Source organism: Pogona vitticeps, chromosome 4 (assembly GCF_051106095.1).
Source record: "Pogona vitticeps strain Pit_001003342236 chromosome 4, PviZW2.1, whole genome shotgun sequence".
NCBI lineage: Eukaryota > Metazoa > Chordata > Lepidosauria > Squamata > Agamidae > Pogona > Pogona vitticeps.
In genome coordinates this window covers 31008011-31032666 of record NC_135786.1, presented here as the reverse complement: position 1 = coordinate 31032666, position 24656 = coordinate 31008011, and the positions used below count along the sequence as shown (strand labels likewise).

Sequence of the window (24656 nt, the reverse complement as noted above, 5' to 3'; positions counted from 1 at the left end):
TTTGGAACCAATTAAAATCGTTAAGCGAAGTACCACTGTAGGAGCAAGTGTATGTTAATACCTTTTTCCTGTGTAACAAAGCAACAGCGTTTCCGTCATTATTTGTGTTCATTACAATACAGCATTATTGCCAGCCTGCATCTCCTTACCCAGCACTGAAAAGTACACATTAATGAACGTAACAGTTCTAGGTTTTATCTAAAAATTAGTTGTGAAGCTATATCTATAAGCAGGATAGGTCAAAGGACCAATTGGTGCTGTTTCAAATTATCCAGAGGAAGGAGCCATTCCCATTTCGAGGAGTTTGGAGAAACAATTCTAGGTTCTTTAGACCAGGGGCCTCCAACCTCTGGTCCATGGCCCAGTGCCAGTCCGTGGAGGATTGGGCTGTGGAGATGGATCTCCACCTCCCGACCTGCATGCACAGTAGGCGTGTCGCGCTTGCGCAGGCGGTGTCATACTTGCAGGGGTTGTTGCATTTTCAGGGTGTGTGTCATGCTTGCAGGAGGGTTGCACGCATGTGCATGGTGCAGCATGCCCACCCACGAGAGCAGCACACCCACCTGCGAGCACGGCATGCCCACCCGCGAGCACGGGGGTGCCCCTGCCCCCTGTGCATGGAACCTGCCCCCCCAAATAGGTCCGTGGTTTCAAAAAGGTTGGGGACTGCTGCTTTAGACAGGCCAAATAAAATGATGTGCTGAAGATACATAATTGGGATTCTCTCCCCAGTCCATATGATACCAGAGGTATGGAATACTTGGGTTTCAGAAGAGCAGTAGTTCATGGAAAAAGGAAAAGAAAAGGAAAAAACAGAGGGGAAAGGGCAAGATTCATTTCACTGTGATCTTCTGTGGATAAAAATCCACTTCTTGCACCACGTTGGCCAGAATCTTGTTGTTAAGTGTAGTCAATTGCATTAGAGGCACCCCATTGAATCAATCATAATTTGGTGAGTCAACTCCTCAGTAAGTTCCATCGATTCATATGGGCTTCCTATAACATAGTAAGTTGCAGTTAGAGTAGGCCTACTTGAATTTATGGAGGAGTTAACTGACTAAATCTCCATAGATTTAATAGGCCAAAACTAGCATGATTTACTATGCAAAGGAACAAGATTTTGGCCTGTTTTGGTGCTATTGTTTTGGAGACTAGCTGAACTTTAGGACTAGTTGCCTTTATTTCCTCCGTAGCTTTTAACCAAATAGTTTAAAATAAATATAGTACAAAACCAGCACAAACTTTCAGTTGTTTCATCACAGAGAAACTGACCTCATAAAAGCTGCCTTCCATCTTCCTAGTCAGACAAGTAGGAGAGCAAGAAACAAGAGCTTGACTAATTTTACAATAAAAAAATTGTTTTTATCTTTTTGGCAAAGGATGTGAAGCAGGAGGAGATAAATGGCTCTGGAGGAGAACTTCCCTCTAGCAACACTCAAAGTGAAGACTGGAATACAAGTCAACTTAGTAAGTACTGTATGATGGCTCTGTTGCTTCAGCCTTCAAAGTGGTCCCTTTATTTCTCTAACTTCTTGCCCATTTATAGTGTGGTGTGCCTTACAGTGGTGCCTCGCTTAATGACGATAATCCATTCCAGGAAAATTGCTGTAAAGTGAAAACATCGTAAAGCGAAATTAAAAACCCCATTGAAACCCATTGAAACCTGTTCAGTGCGTTCCAGTGGGGTAAAAACTCACCGTCCAGCGAAGATCCTCCACACGGCGGCCATTTTTGCTGCCTGTATAGCGAGGAATCCGTCCCTAAGCACACCGGGGAGCCATTTAAGCACCTGGTGGCCATTTTGAAAACCCGACGATCAGCTGTTTTTGATCATCGTAAAGCGAAAATCGGTTCCCGAAGCAGGGAACCGATCATCGCTAAGCGAAATTCCCCCATTTAGACCATCATTTTGCGATCGCAAAAAGATCGTCATAAAGCGGATTTGTCGTAATGCAGTGCAATCGTTAAGCGAGGCACCACTGTATTTTGATTTGCTGTCTGGTTGATGTGAAGTGTAGCTGGAGTGATCTGAGCATGAAAGTTCTTGTTTTCGTTCTTCAGGATTTTTCCAGATCAGCTGCATAGTCTAATGATTCAGTTGCAGTGTGTTCAGGAATGGTTGGTAGAATTCTTTGGAAGTAATGAAACACAAAGGACTGGCTGGATAGCTCAGTGAGTTAGGAGTCTGACTGTGGAGCCAGAGGATGAGAGTACAATCCTCCACTGTGCCTCCAGGGAGAACAGCCAGCTTGTGTGACCTTGGGCAAGCTGCACAGTCCCAGGATGCTCTCAGATGAAGGGAATGGTAAACCACTTCTGTGTATTCTGTACCAAGTAAACCCTGAAAATTGTTGCCATAAGTCAGAATTGACTTGATGGCACATTATTATTATTATTATTATTATTATTATTATTATTATTATTATTATTATTATTATTATTATTATTATTATTATTATTATTATTATTGAAACACAGGAGAGCATGCACAGAGTAGCCTTTTCTAGTTAAACTTTTCAACCTACGCATCTGTCTGTAGAACTGGGATGTTCTACGGTAGTGGTATATTCATATGGGATTGCCAGTCATTAATGTATGAATGGAGAAAGCAGACCTTTACCCACCAATTAAATGGGGGTCGTTTATGGATGATCATGCGAAAGGCTGGACTGGATGAATTATGGTAAGATTGCCGGAAGAAATATCAACTACCTCAGATAGGCAGATGATGCCACTCTGATGGCAGAAAGTGAGGAGGAATTAAAGAGAACCTCTTAATGAGGGTGAAAGAGGAAAGTGCCAAAAATGGTCTGAAGCTACAACATAAAAAAAACTAAGATCATGGCCACCTCATGGCAAATAGATGGGGAAGATATGGAGGCAGTGACAGATTTTACTTTCTTGGGCTCCATGATCACTACAGATGGTGACAAGCAAAAGGCTGAGAGAAAGGCTAAGAAACTGGTAGTCTAGAAGTTTTTGAACTGCATCTCCTATGATGTTTCAGCATTAGCTCTGCTGGCTAGGACCAATGGAATGTTGTAAGCCAAATAAAAATAAAATTAAAATTCCAGGAGGGTCACAGTTGCCCAGCCCTGTAGTTTCTGACTGCATTTCCGTGGTTCCTGGAATAAATACAAGTCTCGACGGATATAGCAGAATCCCAGCTCCATCAGCAGAGGTGGAGACTTCCTCTTGAAATCTCATCTATGCAGTGGCAGATTGTTCTTCCTCTCCCACCAGAACTCTGATAGCCAAAATATGTGCTGGGGATCGAATGGGACAAGGTTTGAATCTTGCAGATGTAGAAGTCTTCCTGTTCTCCTGCCATCCCTGTCAGAAGGCGGGTGAAGTTATAATAGGGGAGATTCCAAAAGAAAAATAATCAGCCCTCAAACCCAACCTTCCAGAGCAACACAACACACCTTTTCTGCACTGCTGATAGGAGCTTGGTAGGGCAGAAGAAGAATGGGTTACTTCACTAAATCTCCCTTCCCCATTTCTATTGGATTGTTCTGCCCATTGTTTTTGTTAAAATTAAACATTGCGGAAGGTTGGGGACATTCAGCTTATCATCTTTCTCCTTTACAACCTTGGGGAAGAGGGAAGAGTGTAACATGGACATACTATAAGAAATGCTTTCCCTATACATTCTGTATGAAAAGCAAACCATTTATGACTACCAAGGCTTTGGCCAGTTGTCTCCACCTCCCAGATGATCTGTAGTCAGCTCAGGTGCAAGTGCAGGAGATGAAGAAGAACAGGATTCATTGGAGAAGGTTGGATTATTATAGCTCATGGTTTAGGTAGTTGCCAGCAGAGCCAGAAGTTCAGAGTTCGATTCCCTGGTGTGCCTGCTTGACAGAGGCTGGACTCAATGAACCATAGGGTCCCTTCCAGTTTTGCAGTTCTAAGATGATGATGATGATATACTTAATTACTGTATCTTCAAGACATATAAGTAGTTACAGATGGTAAATGAAAACAAAAAGGGAAGAGAAGGGGAATTGGTCTCTTTTCTTGTTTTTCTATAAATTGTCCAAAATTTCGTAAATATTTTATGCCAATACAACTATTAATTATTTCAATTTGTTCTGTATTCTGCTCTTCTTAGTTTCTGTTGAGGAAAAGACAGAAGGTTGGAGCTGGTCATCTTACCTAGATGAGCAGAAAGCCGTTGCTGCCCCTTTAAATCTGTTCCAGGAGGTGAGTTATAGTGTTCCTGTGTGTGGAATCTGAAGGCATATCTCTACTACACAAGAAATAAAATTATTATTCTTCCCTGTTGAATCTGAGGATTTGTAGTGCCACAAAGCTGATTAGAGATTTTTTCTCAGTGAGAATCTACAGCACCAGTACCATCTAAAATTTCTAGGATGTTCTGGGAGAAGCCAAGGTGCTGCTAAAACTATGCAAAATCAATGAACATTTGCAGTATAGGTGTGTCTAAAAGAGCCTGAAAGAGCTCCAACAGAAGTCAGCATATCACTGCTACCATCTTCCTTGTTTTATTTTTGTCAGTTCAGCAATTTAATTGTGAAATCTGCATTATTTCCCTTGAAAGCCTAATTGTGCTATAATGAGTGACTTCTCATTTTTATTTCTTTTAAGTTAAATTTTGGCTTTCATGGGTGCAGAAAACCGCATCAGAAGGGCATTAAAAGAATTGTGAAGGGGTTAAAACCAGTCTACAGTTTATTCTTTGAGGAATGTCAGGCTTTAAAATCCATTCTAGATTTATGTTTCTATTTAAAATGCTTGGTTTCTGGTTAGCTTGACTAGGCATGACTGTGTAGCAATATTTTCACATTGCCGGTGGGTGGTGGGGGAGGCATTGCTACCCTCAAGTTTATATATTTTGTTTATTTCATAATATTTCAGTCCTGCTTTTCTCCCAACTCACTGACCCATCTCTCCCTACAAATGGCAGGGAGAGATGCCATAAAATAGTAAAAACAAGAAACATCATAATAGTGAAAGACTATTAAGAAAAAACTGTAAAAAAATGTAGACATATTTTTAGAAAGAGTTTTAAAGAAGACAGAAAAAATGCAGCCTCCTTTGTTAAAAACTCTTTTGGCAGGCTGATGAGTTGCCAGAAGTTTGACTGGAGAGAAAGGTTTAAGTCTGCAGGTGGAAGGACAGAGGTGGGGAGGGCAAAACTAGGTTCCTGTGGTCTCTGAATTCCTCATTAAACATGCCTGTGAAGGTAATGGGACAGAGAGAAGGGGCCTTCCCCAGAAAATCTAAAACCAGAGGGAGGCTTACATGGGAAGAAGCAGTTCTTCAAATGTATGTGAATCAGTGTTTATACACAGTTTTACCACCCTGATGTGGATTCTGGGTTGAAACAATTTTTCAGATTTACAGCTTCACGCTGAGCCTGTGAGAATTTAGTTCCTCTTCATGTTGTTGTTGATTAGTCAATAAGTTGTGTCCGACGCTTCGTGACCCCATGGACCAGAGCATGCCAGGCCCTCCTGTCTTCCACTGCCTCCTGGAGTTGGGTCAAATTCATGCTGGTAGCTTCGATGACATTGTCCATCCATCTTGTCCTCTGTCGTCCCCTTCTCCTTTTGCCTTCACACTTTCCCAACATCAGGGTGTTTTCCAGGGAATCTTCTCATCTCATGAGATGGCCAAAGTATTGGAGCCTCAGCTTCAGGATCTGTCCTTCCAGTGAGCACTCAGGGTTGATTTCCTTCAGAATGAATAGGTTTGATCTCCTTGCAGTCCAGGGGACTCTTGAGAGTCTCCTCCACTTCCTCTTCATACCAGGAGACAAAAGCTGATTGTACAGGTGTGTGTGGCTCCTGCAGGACCTTGCTGACCAGCACCTGTGACTTCATTCATGGAATATGTACAGTATGTGTTGCATACATGCCCAAACTTTTAATTAATTCATTTCATTTTATTTCATTTGTACCCAGCTTTTCCCACAGGTCCATGAACAGTTCTGCAGTTATTTTAATTGAAGGACAAATCTATGCACTCATGATATGGCTCATCAGACAGACAGACAGACAGACAGACAGACAGACAGACAGACAGACAGAGAAAGAAAGAAAGAAAGAAAGAAAGAAAGAAAGAAAGAAAGAAAGAAAGAAAGAAAGAAAGAAAGAAAGAAAGAAAGAAAGAAAGAAAGAAAGAAAGACATATGGCAGGGAATAGCTAGGTTTACAAACTAGGCAAAAGTTGTTTGGGGTGAGAGAGGGAAACTCAAAAAATAGAACTAGTTCCTTTTTAGGGTAGGGGAAGAATCTGTGTCTGTCTTTTTGAAAACAGCCAAGATGCTTCTTACATGATGGAGAAACTGTTATCATCTTGAAAGCTTTAGGGCAATACTTTTGTGTTAGGATTTAGTTTAAGACACAGAAGCCAGCCAAAGGGGAAAAAAATGGCAACCTTAGTATTGATACAGATGCGGACAGCCAGTGAGTTCAGTCTTAATTCAGAGGTACTGATGCAGGTGCAGACATACGCAGTGTGATCTTAATTCAAAGATGCACTAGCTTTAGAGGGTTAGGTATAGGCAGAAACCCTTTCTGCTGGTAGAAACTCCCCCTGTGTTAGCAGAATCTCGTTTTGGCAAAAATCTGAACTTAAAATCTGCCCATAGAAGAACCCAAAAGAGATGGAGCAGGGGAGGAGCTCAGCTGATTTAGGCCACATTCATGCCTCCTTTCATTCAGGCACAAAGTGAGGCCAGAGCGAAGATAGTCTGAAGCAGTTCCTAAAATACCCCGGGAGGAGGTGTCGATTGGTGTCACCTCAGCCATCTTGGCTAGTTAGGACTGTGCTCCTATTCTTATAGACATAGAGGTCTCTGTCATCGTGGCTGGAAGAGAGTAAAGCTGTTCCTTTCCTAGTCTCTGTTTCTTCATACAACCATGCAGTTGGCATTTTAAAGTATTGGAGGCCTAGTTCAAGTCATAGAATGATAGTGATGCGTCTCCTCGTTCATTCCTTTCAGCACCAGTTGGTCAGACAACACAAGAATGGTTTCAAAGTGGGGATGAAGCTGGAAGGAATTGATCCCCAACATCCTTCGATGTACTTCATTCTCACAGTGGCCGAGGTGAGATGAGGTTATACTTTTGAATTCTGTTTTACTTCAACAGTCAAAGACGAAATTCTCTTTCAATTATTTTATCCTGTTTCATGAATTTATTTATTCGGAGATATCTGTAACACCAATTTTCAGAGCTCTTTATAATATTGTTGCAGATCAAAAAAGGAACACTACAATAAAAGAGGCAAATGCCTATCATTATAGAGTGTTTTTAGGCTCCTACAACTTCCAGTCAAAAGGCATTCCACATCTGTTCTTCTGCTTCCCCCCCCCCCCACTTACTTGATTTTTGTTGTGGTAAAAAAGATATTGAATAAGCAATGGGAACCACAGGAGGGTTCTGGAAACCAAATTTGTCTTCACCGCCTGCATTCTGTAAATGAGGAAGGATAGTTGCAAAATAAAGCCATTGGATCAAATTACCTGTAAAACAACAGAAAATGCAGTAAGTTCTAAGCATCCACAATATATGTCTTTTTATATAGGTCCTTTTTTTCTTGCCTACTCAGATATCATGTCAAGAAGCAACACAACACAAAATCCAGTTTATGCAGATTTATTCCCAAGTAAGATTACCAAGGAAAAATCATGGGCAGAGATTCTGAGAGTAATGAAAATTCAGTTCTCTATATCAATATGCTATCCATGCAAAAGTAACAAGAAAATAGAGAAATGCAATTTATGCCATGCAAGCTCAGTGGTTTAGCTATTTGGCTGAGGAGATAGAGGTCGGGAGTTCGATTCCCCACTGTGCCTCCTTGACAGGGGCTGGACTTGATGATCCTTAGAGCCCTTCCAGGTCTACCATTCTAAGATCTTGATATTACAGTATTTATTTATTTATTTTGTGTTGCTCTTTCAGTTTTGTTCTGAGAGAACTGGAGCTGTCTCTGCTTTCTTCCTAATTTTTCTGACACTTGGCACAAAATATGCTTTTTATTTGGTTTTCACTGATGTTGTGGAGCCTTTCAGATTGAGAGAAAGAGAAACAAAGGGAATATTCTTTGTACGTGTGTGCACTAAGTACAGTATGCTTACTATTCAATGGCAACAGTGCTGAGTGCAGAAGGCATGAGCCAATGTTGATTTGGAGGGAAGGAAAGTATAACAAGTAACTTGTCAATCAATGAAGTTGTGGCAGAAGGAGGTTGGGGAATGGCAGGATGCTGCCATTTGTGCCCCCCAGAATCCCACTGCTCCTTTCTGTTGCCAGATAGGCCCAAAACAAGTCCATGGCCTTCACATGACTGTGGAAGTTATGAGCTCTCAGACAGAAGCTATGTTTGAGCCAACTGGCTGTGAAATCTTTTGCAATATGAAAAGTGTTGTCTGTGAATTTAGGACAGAAAGTACAATGACTCAAGTTAGAACTCAAATGTAAATTGTAGCCACTGTAGGTTTTACATTCAGAATTCAGACGGAGATGTGTACCTGCTATGAATTTATCGCCACTAGTTTGCACGTGCTTCTTATGTTGCCAGAAATGGTAACAGCTTGGGCCCAGCCTGTCAGACTTTGACAAATCTGCCTCTAGGTGACCAGAAATGGAAATATCTAATTGATTAGAACAACTGTTAAGGAAGTTTTGTAGGACAGACATTTATTCATTGGGATGGAATGCTTCTTTCTACTTCTTTCCTTGCATGCAGGTATGTGGTTACAGGATGCGCCTTCATTTTGACGGATACTCTGAATGCCATGATTTCTGGCTGAATGCAGACTCCCCCAACATACATCCTGCTGGCTGGTTTGAGAAAACAGGACACAAACTCCAGCCTCCCAAAGGTAGGTTGGCTGGGGCATTTGAAGGCATTGATCAAGGGGGTAGTAAGAGACAAAGCAGTACTGTACTTTGTTGGAATGGAGATAGACGAAAAGAGTGCAGAAGCTGGTGGCATGAAGATACCTGAATTAACATCCTGTTTAATAACAAAAGTGTTGCATGTCCTGTACACAACAATCCAAAGACAGTAATCTCACCAGCTTTTGAAGCCATTTAGTGCAGTGGTCCCCATCTTGTCGCTCACTGGTCACTCACTGGTGGTCTGCGAGGGACCTGCAGGCCAACTGTGGGGGATACATTCATAGATCAATGGGTTGCTGATCTGCAAAACAGAATGAAATAGATGAACTCATCAGGGGGAAGAGAAAGGGGGAATGTTGGAGCCTTTCATTTCCTGAAATACATTGGATCTCAATTGTCAAACACAACCTATATAATGGAATGCCATCAGTAGTATTGGGCACAGCAGGATTCACCAAGTGTTCTTTTTTACAGACAAGTTTGATTCCTATCAGTCACTGACTGTTAAAAATGGTTAAAATGACTTGCTTATATGGTATCTGGATTTCCAATAATATTTCGCTCTTATCTCTCCTTTATTTCAGGCTGTTTAGGTTACAAGGAAGATGAATTTAACTGGGCCAGCTATCTGCGGATAACCAAAGCTCAAGCAGCTCCCAAGCATCTGTTTGTAACCCCAGCTAGTGTGAGTGCCTGGCAAGACAATCAGATGTTATGAAGGAGTTTTGCCTTTGTGAGTGTGCGGAGAAAGGCGAGGCCATGCAAATGGCTGCCTGTAGTGAACAGCCCTGCCTTTGCCTGTCCGTCACAGCAGAACAGCGAAGAAAGAGCCAATGGGGGGTGGAAGGTGGAGCCAAGGGGGAGGGGGCTGGATATAAAGGTTGGTGTATGGAGTCTGAGGGAGTTTCTGGTATTGAGAGACAGTGTGAAACTTAAAAGTGTACTAAGAGTGAGTTAGAGATCTGTAAGAATGCTGAATGAAACAGAGTTAATAGAGTTTTAAGTTGAAGTAGAATTGATTTAAATATAAGTGATTAGCAACCTGTGATTTACCTATTGAATATTAAACAGATGTTAATATCCCTGATCTAATAAATGACTTCAGTTTTAAAAGCACACATGTCTCCATGATTAAATGGTATTAAGGCAGTAATACCTGGTGGCAGCGAAGAAAGAAGAAGGGCGAGAACCTCGTGAAGACCTGAGGGGATAGGGGCTTCAGAGGAAATCTCCACACTGCCTTTTTTGAAGGTCTTAAGAAATCAGTAACATCTTCCCAATGGCAAATGGGAGAATGAGGAACCCAAGGTGTCTGGTGCTCATGTGTCAACTGACATGAGGAAGACTGTCAGATGAGTTGCAGAAGAGTTCCCATCAGAAATCTTAAAGTTTTGATTTGAAGTTACTTGCATCAAATAACTAACGTTATTATGCCCTGCCTGTGAGTTCCTCCGGGATACACATGCATGGCACAAGAGAGGATGGCATTCAAAATCTGTGTTTGTGGTCCTCTTGGTTGTGCATGAAGGGCTTTTAGTGGGATAGAAAAGGTTAAGCTTGCTGTCAGGAACTATACAAGAAGGGTTGGTTTCTTACAACAGGATTACATGATCATATAAGATTGCCCACACACATGCGTCAAGCCAGGAACTATTTTCACATGATGCCTTTCAATAATGCGAGGCAGTATATGTGAATGAGGCAATCTGACATGCATATCCATTTGAAAGGATTTCTCCCACTTCCATTCTAGTTACCTGTTGGTTTTTGGGATGGGGCGAGGAGGGAAGTAAATGGATAATCAGCCCTGGCCACATGTTTGCACTGCTCACATGTGAACCCTATATCGTTCGACTGGATCTGAGAATAGGGCTTGATTCTTTCTTTTTTTCCCCTCTTTCTTCAGAATGCTGCACCAACTGGTTTCCAGGTGGGCATGAAACTTGAAGCGGTGGACCGCATGAACCCTTCTTTGATATGTGTTGCCACAGTGACAGATGTGGTGGACAATCGCTTTTTGGTGCACTTTGACAACTGGGATGACACTTATGACTATTGGTATGTGGAAGATTAGAACAAAGGAATGGCTTTGCTTAAATCTTGTGTAGATCTTGATGTTACATGTATAAGGGGGGAAACTAGACATTTCAATGGAAGTTAACATGTTGGTAAGACTCCACAGGTATCATGAAAGTTGGGGTTCCTTGTCTCTCATTGGATCAAACTCCAAATCCTATCAAGACTCAACTCTCTGAGCAGCACTTTTTCCTATTAGCAGTGTCTTGATCACAGGACTTCAGCTGTGTGTTGTTGAAATGGACCAATGAATCTGCAAGGTTACTATTTTCCAGGACTTCTACTGCTTTTTTTTCCTTATTCAGTTTTTAATTAGACCATGTCACATTTTAAAATGTGTTCTATGTTTCACACTTCATAAATCCAATGAGAAACAGTTGGGGCAGCTGGGACTTCTGTACAACACATGATTTATCTTGTTGTGTCTGATGTATGGGTTTCTGATGATCAAGTTCATGAAAATGTTTCTCCAGTGTGACAAATGCTTTAAGAAGACATAGGCTAATTTAGCTACCTAATGGTCAGGAGGTTCTAATAATATATATATTAATAATATTCTGGTGACCCTCCCACGGTTTTCTCGGTATAGACTATAGAGTATTCAGAAGTGCTTTACCAGCTCCTCCTGATGGTGTTGTAGGTCCCTCTCCCAGTGAGCACAATGAGGATTTGAGCTCCAATTGCCAGGTGTGGCTAGAAGCTCCAACCTACTGAGCTATACCCATTGAAGTAGATGTGGCAGGATAGAAAGAACACAACAAAATCTAAAAGAATGCCAGTATCGTTAAATAGCAACATCACAATGACCATAAACATCAAGACTAAAGGGATTTTTTTTCCAAATGAAGCAAACTGAAAATATATATCTTGAGAAACTAAATTTAAATCTGCAAGAAGAAGAAGAAGAAGAAGAAGAAGAAGAAGAAGAAGAAGAAGACAAATTGAAAGGATAATTTGCTGAAGATGTTTTTTGAAAAAAGAATAATCCAAATTTGGTTTAAATACATTGCAAGCTAGAAACCAACCAGAGAGGCAGTAGGACCATTAGATGACAAATGTGTCAAAATAAAGCTGAAGGAAGACAGATATCAGAAAGAAACAGAATTAATTATTTGCATCAGCATGTAATAACTGAATAAAAGAGAGGAAGCAGAGGATGGGAATAAATTGAAAATTAATGGAGTGAAGTAAGCAGCATTATTCCCCCAGGATGTAAATTAGCACTCGTGCCATTTAAATAATTCTCATATTCTTTAGAAGTTTGGGTAAATGATAAAATAATCAGGTTTGGCATAACCTGTTTTTAATCAGACTTGCTCTGTAGTGGGGCAAAGATGGAACAGTGGCATATTATTTTCCAGTGAGATGTGACTGAATATAATGTCAACAAACACATAAATAAATTATGTTTGCGAGTGTGTAAAGAGAAAAATGCACTGGAGAAGTAGGAAGAAAGATACTTTAGGGGGGCACAAAAAGGGGTGGGGCTCTTCGGCTAGATACTGGTAAGCCCTAATGAGGGTAAATTAACTGCTTACTCTAGAAACTGGAGCTCTTACAGCTCCATTGATTCCCTATTTCCTAACAGGATAGTTATGTGAAGAATATTTATTAAATTCCTCATCCTTATTGACTTAAGGTTTATTGATTTGATGAGACATCTTGATGAGGAATTTGAAAGCCTTGTGAGATTCCAGACAAGAGCAAGACAAAGACCTTTTCTCCTACTTCCGTTCTCTGTATTTTGCCCAAAATATATCTGTGCAAAACTAGTGTCCTTTCTGTTTGAAAAGACAGTAGTGTGTTCCGTGAACACATACAGCAAGTGCATAAAGAAAGACTGGTAAAAAAACAAACAACCCAAGCAATGCTTCTGATTCTTAAATATCCATCAACAAAGCAGTAGTCCTAGCTTTATGTATGCTGTGCACAGGTTGTGAAAAAAAAAGAGAGAGCAATTTTCACAAACATTGTTCCCCATTGCAAGGACAGTATTGGGTAGCATGTGCAAATTCCTCATCATCTCCTTGGAGGGAATAATTCCTCATGAGTTCCTCAAGGAGTTCCTTATCCTTACTTGTGAGCCTGAGACAAACAAAATTTTCTCTTCAACAAGATAGCATCAAAAACTGATCTTGTGGTCACTGCTCAAACAGGGCATTAGATGGACTTTTGGTCTAATGGTTACTGCCTTTTTGAGGTTGTGGTACGTTCATTTTATTTGTACTGCAGGTGTGACCCCAGCAGTCCTTATATTCACCCAGTCGGTTGGTGTCAGGAGCATGGAAAACCCCTCACTCCTCCACAAGGTGAATATACAATTTTTTTTTCCCACTCTGTTTCTCCATAGCTGCTTCTGCATACAAGAAATGTTCATTGGGCCACATAGCTTGGCCCCTTATCCATCACAGAAAATGGTGATCTCTTAAAAATGCATAGTGGCATTCACATGTTAAAAATACATACACTGTTGGCTGCAGGCATAATGATCTTCATGCCAGAAAAAGGAACAGGAAGTGGTTGGAGTTTTCCTCTGTTGCACTTCAGGATTTGCTGTGAGAAAGTCAGAAGTCCAGCCCCAGAGGCTGAATTTTTAATTCATGATTGATTTTTGCTTGCTTGATTTTTTTTTTTTTAAATAACAGTGGCCAAGGAAAAAAATCACAAAGGTGTTTGAGGGCAAACAGCCTCAAGAAGTTAGGGTAGACATTATCTGTTGAATATGGCGTCACACAACTTGGTATACAACAGATAACATCTAGGGTGACTTCTTAAGGTAATTTGCTTTCATAATTCATGGAGTTTGTGTTATGCCAGTGGAATTAGGCAAGGGCCTTGGGCCTATATATACTGTTCATTGTTCTGAAACTTCAATGCAGTATATAACCAATGATTTCGCAGTACTGTACAAATTACAATAATAAAACAAGAGATGAAATATGCATCAGTGTTTAAATTTATTACAAATCTCTCTCCTTGATGCCAGAAGGATTGTCACATCGCTGCCTCTTCAGCAGCAACATTTGCACAACCAGGGCATTGCTATGTGAAAGCAACACTCTCGGAGAGGAGGCAATTTTCAGTTTCTTTAGGGACAGAGTAGTATTTCCATACATTAAGTCCTTTCACATTTATTTATTTAAAATATTTTTAACCTACCATTCTTCTTAAAAAGAATCCAAGGTGGCTTGCAACAATTAAAATGCAGTGTTTAGGTTAGCAGCATTCAGTATACAACACTAAAAGCATCAATGAATATAATACCAACAAACATAATCAACACCACATTCAATGCAGTAAGATACGACAGTCCATTCCAAAAAATCCCAATCTACAGCCATTCACTCAGGAAAAGCTTACTTGGAGAGAAAGGTCTTTACTTGCTTGAGGATGGACAACAAAGATGGGGGCAGCCTGGCCTCCTGTGGGAGAGAATTCCAGAGTCTGGGAGCAGCCACAGAGAAGACCTTCTCCTGTGAGGTGAAAAAGTATTTTTATGTACAGTACATGGAAAATCAACCCCACAGTCGTGATTTTGGATTAGCCAATGATTTATAATCTGCTATGAAACATCTTGCATTATTCTGGATGCATGCAAGGACTCATGGACTTCGACTGATCTATATTGTCCAGACTCATTGCAGACCAGAGGCACTTCCTGTTGCCAAGCCACACATTATTGGATGGCTGTGGGCATGTCCAGTAAAATATACATATTTCAAATGTGCAGCCAGAAAAATTTGGAAATTTAAAATTTGCATTAGACCAGTGGTTCTTAACCTTTGTTACTCGGATGCTTTTGAACTGCAACTCCCAGAAACCCCAGTCAGGACAGCTGGTGGTGAAGGCTTCTGGGAGTTGCAGTCCAAAACTCCTGAGTAACCCAAGGTTAAGAACCAGTGCATTAGACCATGTTGCAAGCATGCTTTAGTTTATGGGGGAAAGGGGGTGCAGGGAGTGCATATAGGTTGAAATGTTAAAACAATAAGCAAGAAAAAAGGCAGGGGAAAGAAATTAGACATGGGCATGAACCTCTGTTTGGAGATTCATGCTGGTCCAGTGCTACGCCCTTACAGGTGTTATGCGGGCACCATAAGCTGCTAAGAGACCTTTGGGTAGTGTGGGCGGCATATAAGTTAGTTAGTTAGTTAGTTAGTTAGTTAGTTAGTTAGTTAGTTAGTTAGTTAGTTAGTTAAATAAATAAATAAATAAATAAATAAATAAATAAATAAATAAATAAATAAATAAATAAATAAATAAATAAATATGCTTCCCCCTCCCACCTCTTCTGAGCACTCGCTCATTCACACCTCCCTAGAGGTGCCCACAACTGCCTTGTCTCCTCTGCACTCACTATTTGCAGTCATGCTTCCCTCCTCCAGGAGTTGCCCACTCCAAGGCAGTGCTTCAGGAATGCCTGCATCACCTTGTTTGAGTGGGCAGCTGCTGGAGGAGGCAGAGGAGTAAAGCATGGTTGTGAACAATGAGTGGGCAGTTGCACAGAGGAGGCAGCGAGGGAAGCGTACATTGCTCAGGGAATGGGCAGAGGAGGCAGGAGGGGGAAGTATGTGGCATCCACACAACACCTGTGCAGGCACAGTACTGAACCGGCATGAATCTCCAAACTGAGATTCCTGCCCATCTTTAAAGAAGACATAAATCAGGTGTAGAAGGAGAAAGAAGCCTGGAGATGTGACTTGGTAGACCTGCACATCCCTAGATGAGAACTTTATTGCAGCTGGTAAATGATTCTGAGGCCTCTCTAGCAAAAGCTTGTTATCTGGCAGACTTTTTTATTTCCAGACTACCCTGATCCTGAAAATTTCAGCTGGGAAAAATACTTAGCAGAAACAGGTGCTTCTGCAGTGCCAGCTTGGGCCTTTAAAGTGGTAAGTAGTCTATATCTTTCTCATGTCTCTATCAAAGATTGGAAAAGTGACCCATTGGCCCATAGCTCTGAGAATCTCCTGGCCAGCATGGTCAATGGCTCCACGATCTGATCTCTAGTATATATGAGCAAATGTTGTTGTGAATGGTATTTGGAGGCGGGCATGGCAAGAAGAGGGAAGTCTGGCCTCCATGCCTGTCCAAGTAAGTGCTGAGTTGAGCAGTCCCCTTTTAAAAATCTATTTTCAAGTTTTAGTAGTTTGGCCATGCTGGCTGTGATTTTCTGAAATTTATAATCCAAAAAACAAATGTTTCCCATCTGTGACTTTAGCAGTATACAAACATTTGTATTATTTCTGGGAGTTTGGAGAAGTGATGAACTAGATCACCAAGTGAAAAAAAATATGGACCAGCAATTCAAATAACAAACAAGCTGGAGAGTCCTACTGCAACTATTTGTTAAGATAGAAAAGAAAGAGACTGGGTGGGAGAAATGTGATTGTTTGTAGGCTCTGGTTTCACCCATTCTGTACCTTCCATCCCAGAGGCAACCCCATGGCTTCTTGATCAACATGAGGTTGGAGGCAGTAGACCGAAGAACGCCTGCCCTGATCCGAGCAGCCACTGTCGAAGACGTAGAAGACTACAGGATAAAGGTAGATTTCTTCCCCTGCTTAGGGCTTATGCCTTATTAGTGAATCATTCTCTCTCTGTTTTCTTGCTTTTCTACAAGTCGTGTTGTTGTTGTATAATAAATGTTTACACAATATGGATTATCTTTTTCAGAACATAGAATAACCTCTCTTTCTATAGCAACCATTGTGTTTGTTGGAGCAACAGATACTGAACAGGCAGGCCAACCTAAAGGCCCATTTATGCTCAGCAATGCTGGGCTTGTTCTTGTAGACGTAGTTCCATCAGTTACTTCCACCGAATATAATTCTGTTGCCAGTTTCGATCACAGATTCAGTAGCTGAGTGCACTACATCTGTGGAATGAAGACACAAGTAAAGATACAGCGACACGCATAACAATGTCAAACCACATCCGGTCCGATACACAATGCCTGCTGCATGCAGTTTTCATTCCTCTCTCTTTTGAAGCTGCACATCTAATAGATTGATCTGGTCCACTTTTGAGCTGCTGTGTCTTGGATTTATAGCAAAAAGTAGATCTCCACGTTCCCCTATTTTGAGGGGACTTGGTGACTTGGACATATTTTTAAGATTATTGGACACATTGCAGCTTTGATGTTTACTGCGGGACTTCAGAAACGCAATGTTGAATGTTTAACTTGCAGTGGGAAATGGGGGGGTTTCCCATCTTTGTGTGACATATGAAACATGTGACCTTTACATGTTTTTGTGTTGCAGTATACAGTATATTGCTTACTTAGTTTATGACACAACAAATTCTTTATTATCCAACCTGTTGATTCATGCCCATAGATTCATTTTGATGGCTGGAGCCATGTATGTGATTTCTGGATTGACTCGGATCACCCCGACATTCACCCTGTGGGATGGTGCTCCAAAACTGGACATCCATTGCAGCCTCCTCTCAGTGAGTACAAATACTAGGCACAAGTCCTTGCTGCAGCCTGATTGCATAGATGTGGTGATAGAAACAGAAGTTGTACGCCCAGTCACCAGGTGAAGTGGAACAGCCATCTTTTTTTCTCTCTAGTGCTTAATGCTTGTAATATTCCTCTGAAGGTTCTGAATGTAAAGAGAAGTCTACCATAACCCTGTTCAGGCATTACTAAACCTGCAGTAACTCTTATTGGGTATGAGTTGGGTGAGCCCCAGGACTGAAGCAGAAACTCTTTTAACTGAACTGCTAACAATCTCACACTGCTGGATTGTGTACTGGCAGTAGGAGAATGCTGGTAATTAAGAGTTCCTGCTTAGATCTTGGAGTTTGCCAACCTGTGTGCAATGAGACTGATTGCAGGTGAGTTGTGAGAATCCTGAGACTGAAGGGTTAACTCTCTAATTACTGGCAATCTTCTACTGCTGGTGACATCATCATCCTTATGCAAGTGTAATTTATGGAACAGGATTTTGGCTTCATATAAAACTTGAAAACTAAATTATGCCGCAGGAAGTTAGCTTGTCCATGAAAGTTCACGTTAAAATACCACAGTTAGTCTTTAAAGTCCTGCCATGTTTTTGTCTTTTTTTAAAAAAAAATATTTTGTTTTCTACTTAAAAATTAGAGTTCAGGAAACATGTTCTCTAATAAATCAAGTTTTGAACTAGATTTCCTTTGGTGGGCAATGCTTTCTCATATTAGTACCTGAAAATGAGTCCTTGGAGCTGATGTCTGATGTCTGACTTTCACATATATAGCTTCCCATTTATTTTATTTCTATGCTGCCTCTCTCTCAATTATGGGACCAAGGTAGTTCACAAATTGTTTTAGAAAAACACAAACCAGTTAAAATGTGGTAAATTAGAACATTCACCCAAAATCATTAACATTAAGCACATCCCTATAGTTCTGCAAAGTTTATTATGCAGAATCTATAGAAATCCTGAACATAGAAGATCACTAAGGACCTTTCTAAATATTTGGGGAGGGGGAAACACCACCAACTTTGATCTTTCTCATAATACTATTTTTTTCCTTCCACTTTACTGCTGGTGATGTGAAATCTCATGATCATAATTAGAGAAGGGCACAAACCAGCAAAACAATTGTTCATTGTGGTTCATGGGTTCATGGTTCACTGAAGTCCATGAACCACGAACTTTCTGAACTTTTAGGAAAAAATGTACCATGAATTAGTTAATTTTGGTTTTGAAATCCAGGAGCCCTAGAACGGCCCCCCGCCAGCCACCTAGAGACATGAAAATTGTGGAGAAGCTTCCTCCAATTTTCTACAACCCCTCCAAATTTCATGGATTTTGGATATCTGAGTTATACACCCTCAAAGCAAGCCCCACCAGGAAAATGACCCTCAGCAGTTGGCTTGGGAGAAATTTCAGCAGTGGTTCATGCCAGGGAACCTGACATCAGAAGAATGAGGAGGGACAATGCCCTTTCCCCAAACCGCATGGACAATGCCATGCTGGAGTTCTGAGTTGAGCTACAGAGGTTCTTGTGTGGTCAACAGAGGGGTAGATAGAGAGAAGCTGTCGGACAAGGGAAGCAATGTGCCAGTAGAGATCTGAGCCAACCTAATTCTGAGGTAGAAGGGTTCCTCTGACTATCAGAAGTGGCTCTGAGGTGGAAATGGTTCCTGTGAAACAGTCTTATAAATAAGAACAAGCAACTCCCCCAGAGCCTTTTGAGTGACACATTTGGCTGCCTGACCTGCCAATCCAGTAGTCTCTAGGTCCCTCCCAGGGTTGCTTAGTGCCTCTGATCGATGGGAGCAGGCTGTTGGGGTGAGGGGTGGGGAGAAAATGGGCAAATGAACCAAAACTCGCGTTAAAAGTTAGTTGGTTCAATTCAGTTTGTTTTATCGCTTTTGACAAACCTGAACCTACCCGAACCAACAAACTAGCGATTTTCAACAAACATCCTGGTTCATATTTTGGTTTGTACCCATCTCTAATCATAATCCTGTGATGGATGAGTGAATGTAGAAGTCAATGGAAAAAAATACTGCAATTCAGTTTTTTTTTTAAAGCCACAGCATTGATAATGGCTCCATGCATCTAGGAAGTATCAGTATGGAGGATTGACCCAGAAACTGCATTATGGCTGTTGAGAAATCCTCATTCAATTTATATTTCCTGTTCTGTACAGAGCCAAAGGAACCTGTGTCTACTACGAATGGAACCTGCCCAACCTTGGCCTGTAAGACTCTCCCCAACACCAAGACCTCCAAATACAGCTTTCACAGGTGGGCCCTTAACTGAAGAAGCAAGGGGAGTGCCTTGGAGACTCTAGTGCTGTAAATTGTATCCACTAATATTACTTACTACGAGCAGAAGCTGGGAAGCAACTACTGCATTGTCCATACAAGTTGCTTAGAATACATTCTATCAAGTCAAGTTACTATCCTAGACTTCCAAAATTCATGTGTCGCCACATCAGTGAGCCACAGACCAAGTATGAAAGCTCACTGTAGGCTGATGGACTTGGTGCCATTTTTTTGTTGTTTCAGACTAGAGGAACAGGTGGGCCTGTCAAGTACAGTGGTGCCTCGCTTAACGACGTTAATTTGTTCCAGCGAAATTGCTGTAGAGCGAAAACGTCGTAAAGCAAAATAAAAAAAGCCCATTGAAACGCATTGAAAACTGTTCAATGTGTTCCAATGGGCTGAAAAACTCACCATCCAGTGAAGATCCTCCATAGGGGTGGCCATTTTTGGTGCCTGTAGAGCGAGGAATCCGTCCAAAAACACAGCGGGGAGCCATTTAGAGCACCCGGCACCCATTTTGAAAACCCGACGATCAGCTGTTTTGATTGTCGTAATGCAAAGAATCGGTTCCCAAAGCAGGAAACCGATCTTTGCAAAGCAAAAAAACCCACATTTAAAACATCGTTTTGCAATCGCAATTGCGATCGCAAAAACATCGTCATGAAGCAGATTCGTCGTTATACAGGGTAATCATTATGCGGGGCACGACTGTACAGGGTGCTGTTCCTGGCTGTTAGGCTATGTTTGGTGTGATGAATCAGAAGGAAAATTGAGCAGAACTGGATTATATTGTTAATTGTGATGGCAATCTGCCACCCATACAGAAAACAAGGGTCTTTTCTGATCTCTTATCTCCAGAAAGTGCCCAACACCTGGTTGCGATGGATCAGGACATGTGACAGGGAGATTTACAGCTCATTACTGCATCTCAGGGTGTCCCCTTGCAGAGAAAAACCAGGGGAGAGTGAAAGCTGATCTCTCAGACACTGAAAACTCCGTTCGAAAGAGGAACCTTATAGGCTTCTCTCAGAGAAAAAAGTCTCGACACCACGGAAGGTAAGGAGATAGCTGCTGCTACTGCTGCTAATACATCTGGTGCAAGGTCATAATAAATAAATAAGCAGGCAATATTAGTGCTTCTCTCTCTATAGCATAAGTGCTGATGTAGATAAATGGATGGTAATTCCTACAATGTGCCCACAAGAAAACAGGAGAAGCAGTTAAAAATGAAATAACTAACCCCCCCTTTTTTTTTTGAGGAAGTAACACTCCAGATAGAAAAGCCTAAATTCTAAACCTAACTAGGTAGGCATGTGTTCCAGGGAACTCACAGCAGAGGAGAGAGAGCATGTCTGCTCCTTCAAAAGGTGAGAACGAGTTGAAGGTCAGAAGGAGAATAGAGACTCATAGGTTTCCTTGAGAAATATCAGTCTAACAATACATACAGAAAGGAAGTAGAAGAGAGTTAAAAGTGGCAGGCAAGCCTTTCTTGACTTTCTTTCCTACACCCAAATCATGCATTTAGTTATTTGGGTTGGATAAGAGCTAAGTAGCAATGGATGAAGGACTCCAGGCCAACATAATGTTCCTGATGTCCATTATCACTGTATTTTTTTTCTCATATGTTTGCACTCTTTCTCATTTATTCTCCTCACTGCCTCCCCACTAGTACATTTGACTGAGCATTAACTTTACAAAGTAGCTTGCTTCTGCCTACAAAAATCTGGAGGATGTGGACTTAATCCAACTTGGGCATTAGAAAGGCTAATGGAATACACTTCTGTGATAAAATCTTGAAGGTATAAACTATGGTCATGCTAAGCAGGTTTAGAATAGAAAACTGTAAGAGACTCCTGTATATAATTCCTTGTGCTTCATGGAGGAAATGTGAGATATAAGTGGAATGGAATATAAGCAAAGAATAAATAAATAAATAAATAAATAAATAAGTGATCCTTATAGTTTTTTTAAATCTTCTTTCCACACTGGGTTTTTGAGGATTCCATATATATACGAACTAAGGTTTAGTTTATGAGGTCTACTATAGTTCATCATTTTTCACTCACTGTACTGCCTCTTTTGAAGATAAAGCTTGTTTTTGTTTCTCTAGAGGTCGGCCTCCAAAATACCGGAAAATCCAGCAGGAAGACTTCCAGAGTAAGTACCTTTTCTCTCTGGCTTTGTAAAGACCTCGTGCCAGAAAAGAAAACAATTCAGGGAATTGCTGCCTTTTTTTTCCTATGGGGAAAAAGAAAAGGAAACATGAGGGTAAACTCCCCCCTCCCCCAAATTTTTCCCTTCCCCCCCAAGTGTTCACATCCCTAGTTCCAGACCATTGTGTGAGGGACACTTATCCAGTGTGGAAGCTTGCATGTATTCTATTTAACTTTTTCTTTGTGATATGATTTTGTCTATACATTATCTTTTCTTCTTTTCAATAGTCTCTTTTTTACTGAATACTTTAGCAAAGTTTAATTTCTTAAGAGATAAAATGCATCTGCCCATTGCTATAGTTGCCTTGTACATATAGCAGAGATTTCCCCAGTTAGTAAAAGGGTGAGACAAGCCTTTAAATTTGGGGTTTTTGTTTATTGAGTCTCCTGGACACAGAACGAAAATCCACATCCTACAGCAGGAGTGTCCGTTCTCTGTGCAACTTATTTAAAGTCATTTGTCCATTAGTCCTTCATGCTGCATTTTCCTTTGTTCTATGCCAGTTCAGATGTATTGAAATGATGTGATTAGATGCCTTTGCTAAAACTAGAGAGTTGCTCACTTGTACAAATGGCTTCCTATACGGAAGCCAGTCCACACTGCATTATACCCGCCCACCTGAAAAATGGGTGATGGGAGGTCTGAAATATGTCTAAATGGATTTATTTCCTGTACTAGTGCTCGTTGTTGATTAATGTGTGTGTCAAACCTACTGCAGATGCTGCAGACACTATAGAAATGAGGTGCACTTCTTCTAATGAGTAGTATAATGGTGATATTATTCATTCCACAAACATTGTATCTCAGACATTTTCCCAAGTGAGGATATCCAGTTCTGAAATTTCACCAGGAAAATATTTAAAACATCTAAAACAAACACTAATACAAACCCCACAGCTGGATCAAAGAAGTATTTATTTATTTATTTATTTATTTATTTATTTATTTATTTATTTATTTATTTATTTATTTATTTATTTATTTATTTATTTATTTATTTATTTATTTATTTATTTTACCCCACCTTTCTCCTTAAAAAGGACCCAAGATGATTTACATCATTTAAAGATAATATTAAAACTAAAAAACAGTAAGTATACAAAGACAAAAAAGAATCAAATACCTGTTTAAGAAATGGTAAACAAAAGCAATACAAAAAATACATTCCAAGCAGTAAGGCACAACAACCTATTTAATAACCCCACTCAGGCAGCCAGCCTCTGAGGAAAAGTTTGTCTTAAGAGAAAAGTCTTTGCCTGCTTACAGAAGGATAGCAAAGATGGGGCCAGCCTGGCCTCCTATGGGATGGAGTTTCAAAATCTGTGAGTAGCAACCAAGAAGGTCCTCTCTTGTGTCCCCCTCAGACACACCTGTGAAGGCGCCAAGAGAAAGGCCTCTCCTGATGATTCTAACACCCTAGCAGACTCATAATGGGAGACATAGTCTTTGAGATAGCTCGGATCAAAGTGTTTAGGGCTTTATAGGTTAAAACCAGCACTTTGAAGTGATCCTGGAAACAGATCATCAGCCAATTAAACTGCTGTAATAGGGGAGTTATGTGATCTTTGTGACCAGCTCCAGTTAGGGATCTGGCTGCCATGCTTCGGATCCCCTGCAGTTTCCGGATACTATCCAGAGGTAGCCCCACATAGAGCACATTACAGTAATCCAGCCAGGATGTAAGTAAGATATATGTCACCATTACCACATCAGACTCTTCAAGAATGGGTACACTAGTTTTAAATGTGCAAATGCACTCCTGGCTACTGCTGAATCCAAGCTCAGTGATAAATGCAGGGGATCCTTCTTGGAGGACCGCCCCCAGAGAGTACAGCTTGGGGAGAGTGTCTCGGCCCCGTGGAGCCTCAATTGTGGGGTTCCACAGGGGTCGATCATCTCCCCAATGCTGTTTAATATCTATATGAGGCCGCTGGGTGGGGTCATCAGGGGGTGTGGAGCACAGTGCCATCAGTATGCGGATGACACGCAGCTCTACATCTCCTTTTCACCTACCGCAGGAGATGCCGTCCTGTCCCTCCAGCGCTGCCTGGAGACCGTACTGGAATGGATGCAGGAGAACGGGCTGAGGCTGAACCCGGACAAGACGGAGGTACTAAGGGTGGGCGCCCCCACAATAGGGGATCTGGGAAACTCCCTCACTTTTGGGGGGGTGACCCTGCCCGCCAGGGACGGGGTCCGCAGCTTGGGGATCCATCTAGACCCAGCGCTCACTATGGAATCCCAGGTGGCGTCCGTGGTCCGCACCGCCTTTTTCCACCTTAGGCGGATAGCCCAGCTGCGATCCTACCTTGATGTTGGGGCGCTCACTACCTTGGTGCATGCGCTCGTAATCTCAAGATTAGACCACTGTAATGCGCTCTACGTGGGGCTACCTTTGGGACTGCTGCGGAAACTACAGGTGGTGCAGAATGCGGCGGCCAGATTACTCAGTGGAGTGAGAAGATACCAACATATCTCCCCCACCCTGGCTGCTTTGCATTGGCTGCCCATCCGTTTCCGCATCAACTTCAAAGTGTTGATGCTTGCGTATAAAGCCCTAAACGGTTTAGGACCTCGATACTTGGCGGAACGCCTCCTCCCACCAAGATCTACCCGTGTCACTCGTGCGAGCCAGGAGGTGAGACTGAGGAGCCTAACGCCGAGGGAGGCCCGGAAGGAAAAGACTAGAAATCGGGCCTTCTCGGCGGTGGCTCCTCGTCTCTGGAATG

General features: G+C 41.5%; 1 protein-coding gene across 7 annotated transcripts in view; it reads left to right on the top strand.

Moving 5' to 3' along the window:
- The window catches only part of L3MBTL1 (L3MBTL histone methyl-lysine binding protein 1), a 56019-nt gene that overhangs the window by 22602 nt on the left and 8761 nt on the right, over positions 1 to 24656 (top strand). For all 7 annotated transcript variants that reach the window (XM_078393179.1, XM_020801153.3, XM_020801152.3 and 4 more), the window contains exons 7-19: positions 1380 to 1467; positions 4115 to 4206; positions 6974 to 7078; positions 8722 to 8857; positions 9461 to 9561; positions 10783 to 10934; positions 13185 to 13261; positions 15756 to 15841; positions 16385 to 16495; positions 17288 to 17402; positions 19596 to 19692; positions 20572 to 20769; positions 21824 to 21870. In XM_078393179.1, coding sequence (XP_078249305.1) covers positions 1380 to 1467; positions 4115 to 4206; positions 6974 to 7078; positions 8722 to 8857; positions 9461 to 9561; positions 10783 to 10934; positions 13185 to 13261; positions 15756 to 15841; positions 16385 to 16495; positions 17288 to 17402; positions 19596 to 19692; positions 20572 to 20769; positions 21824 to 21870 — 1405 coding nt within the window. The remainder of the gene's footprint in view (positions 1 to 1379; positions 1468 to 4114; positions 4207 to 6973; positions 7079 to 8721; positions 8858 to 9460; positions 9562 to 10782; positions 10935 to 13184; positions 13262 to 15755; positions 15842 to 16384; positions 16496 to 17287; positions 17403 to 19595; positions 19693 to 20571; positions 20770 to 21823; positions 21871 to 24656) is intronic.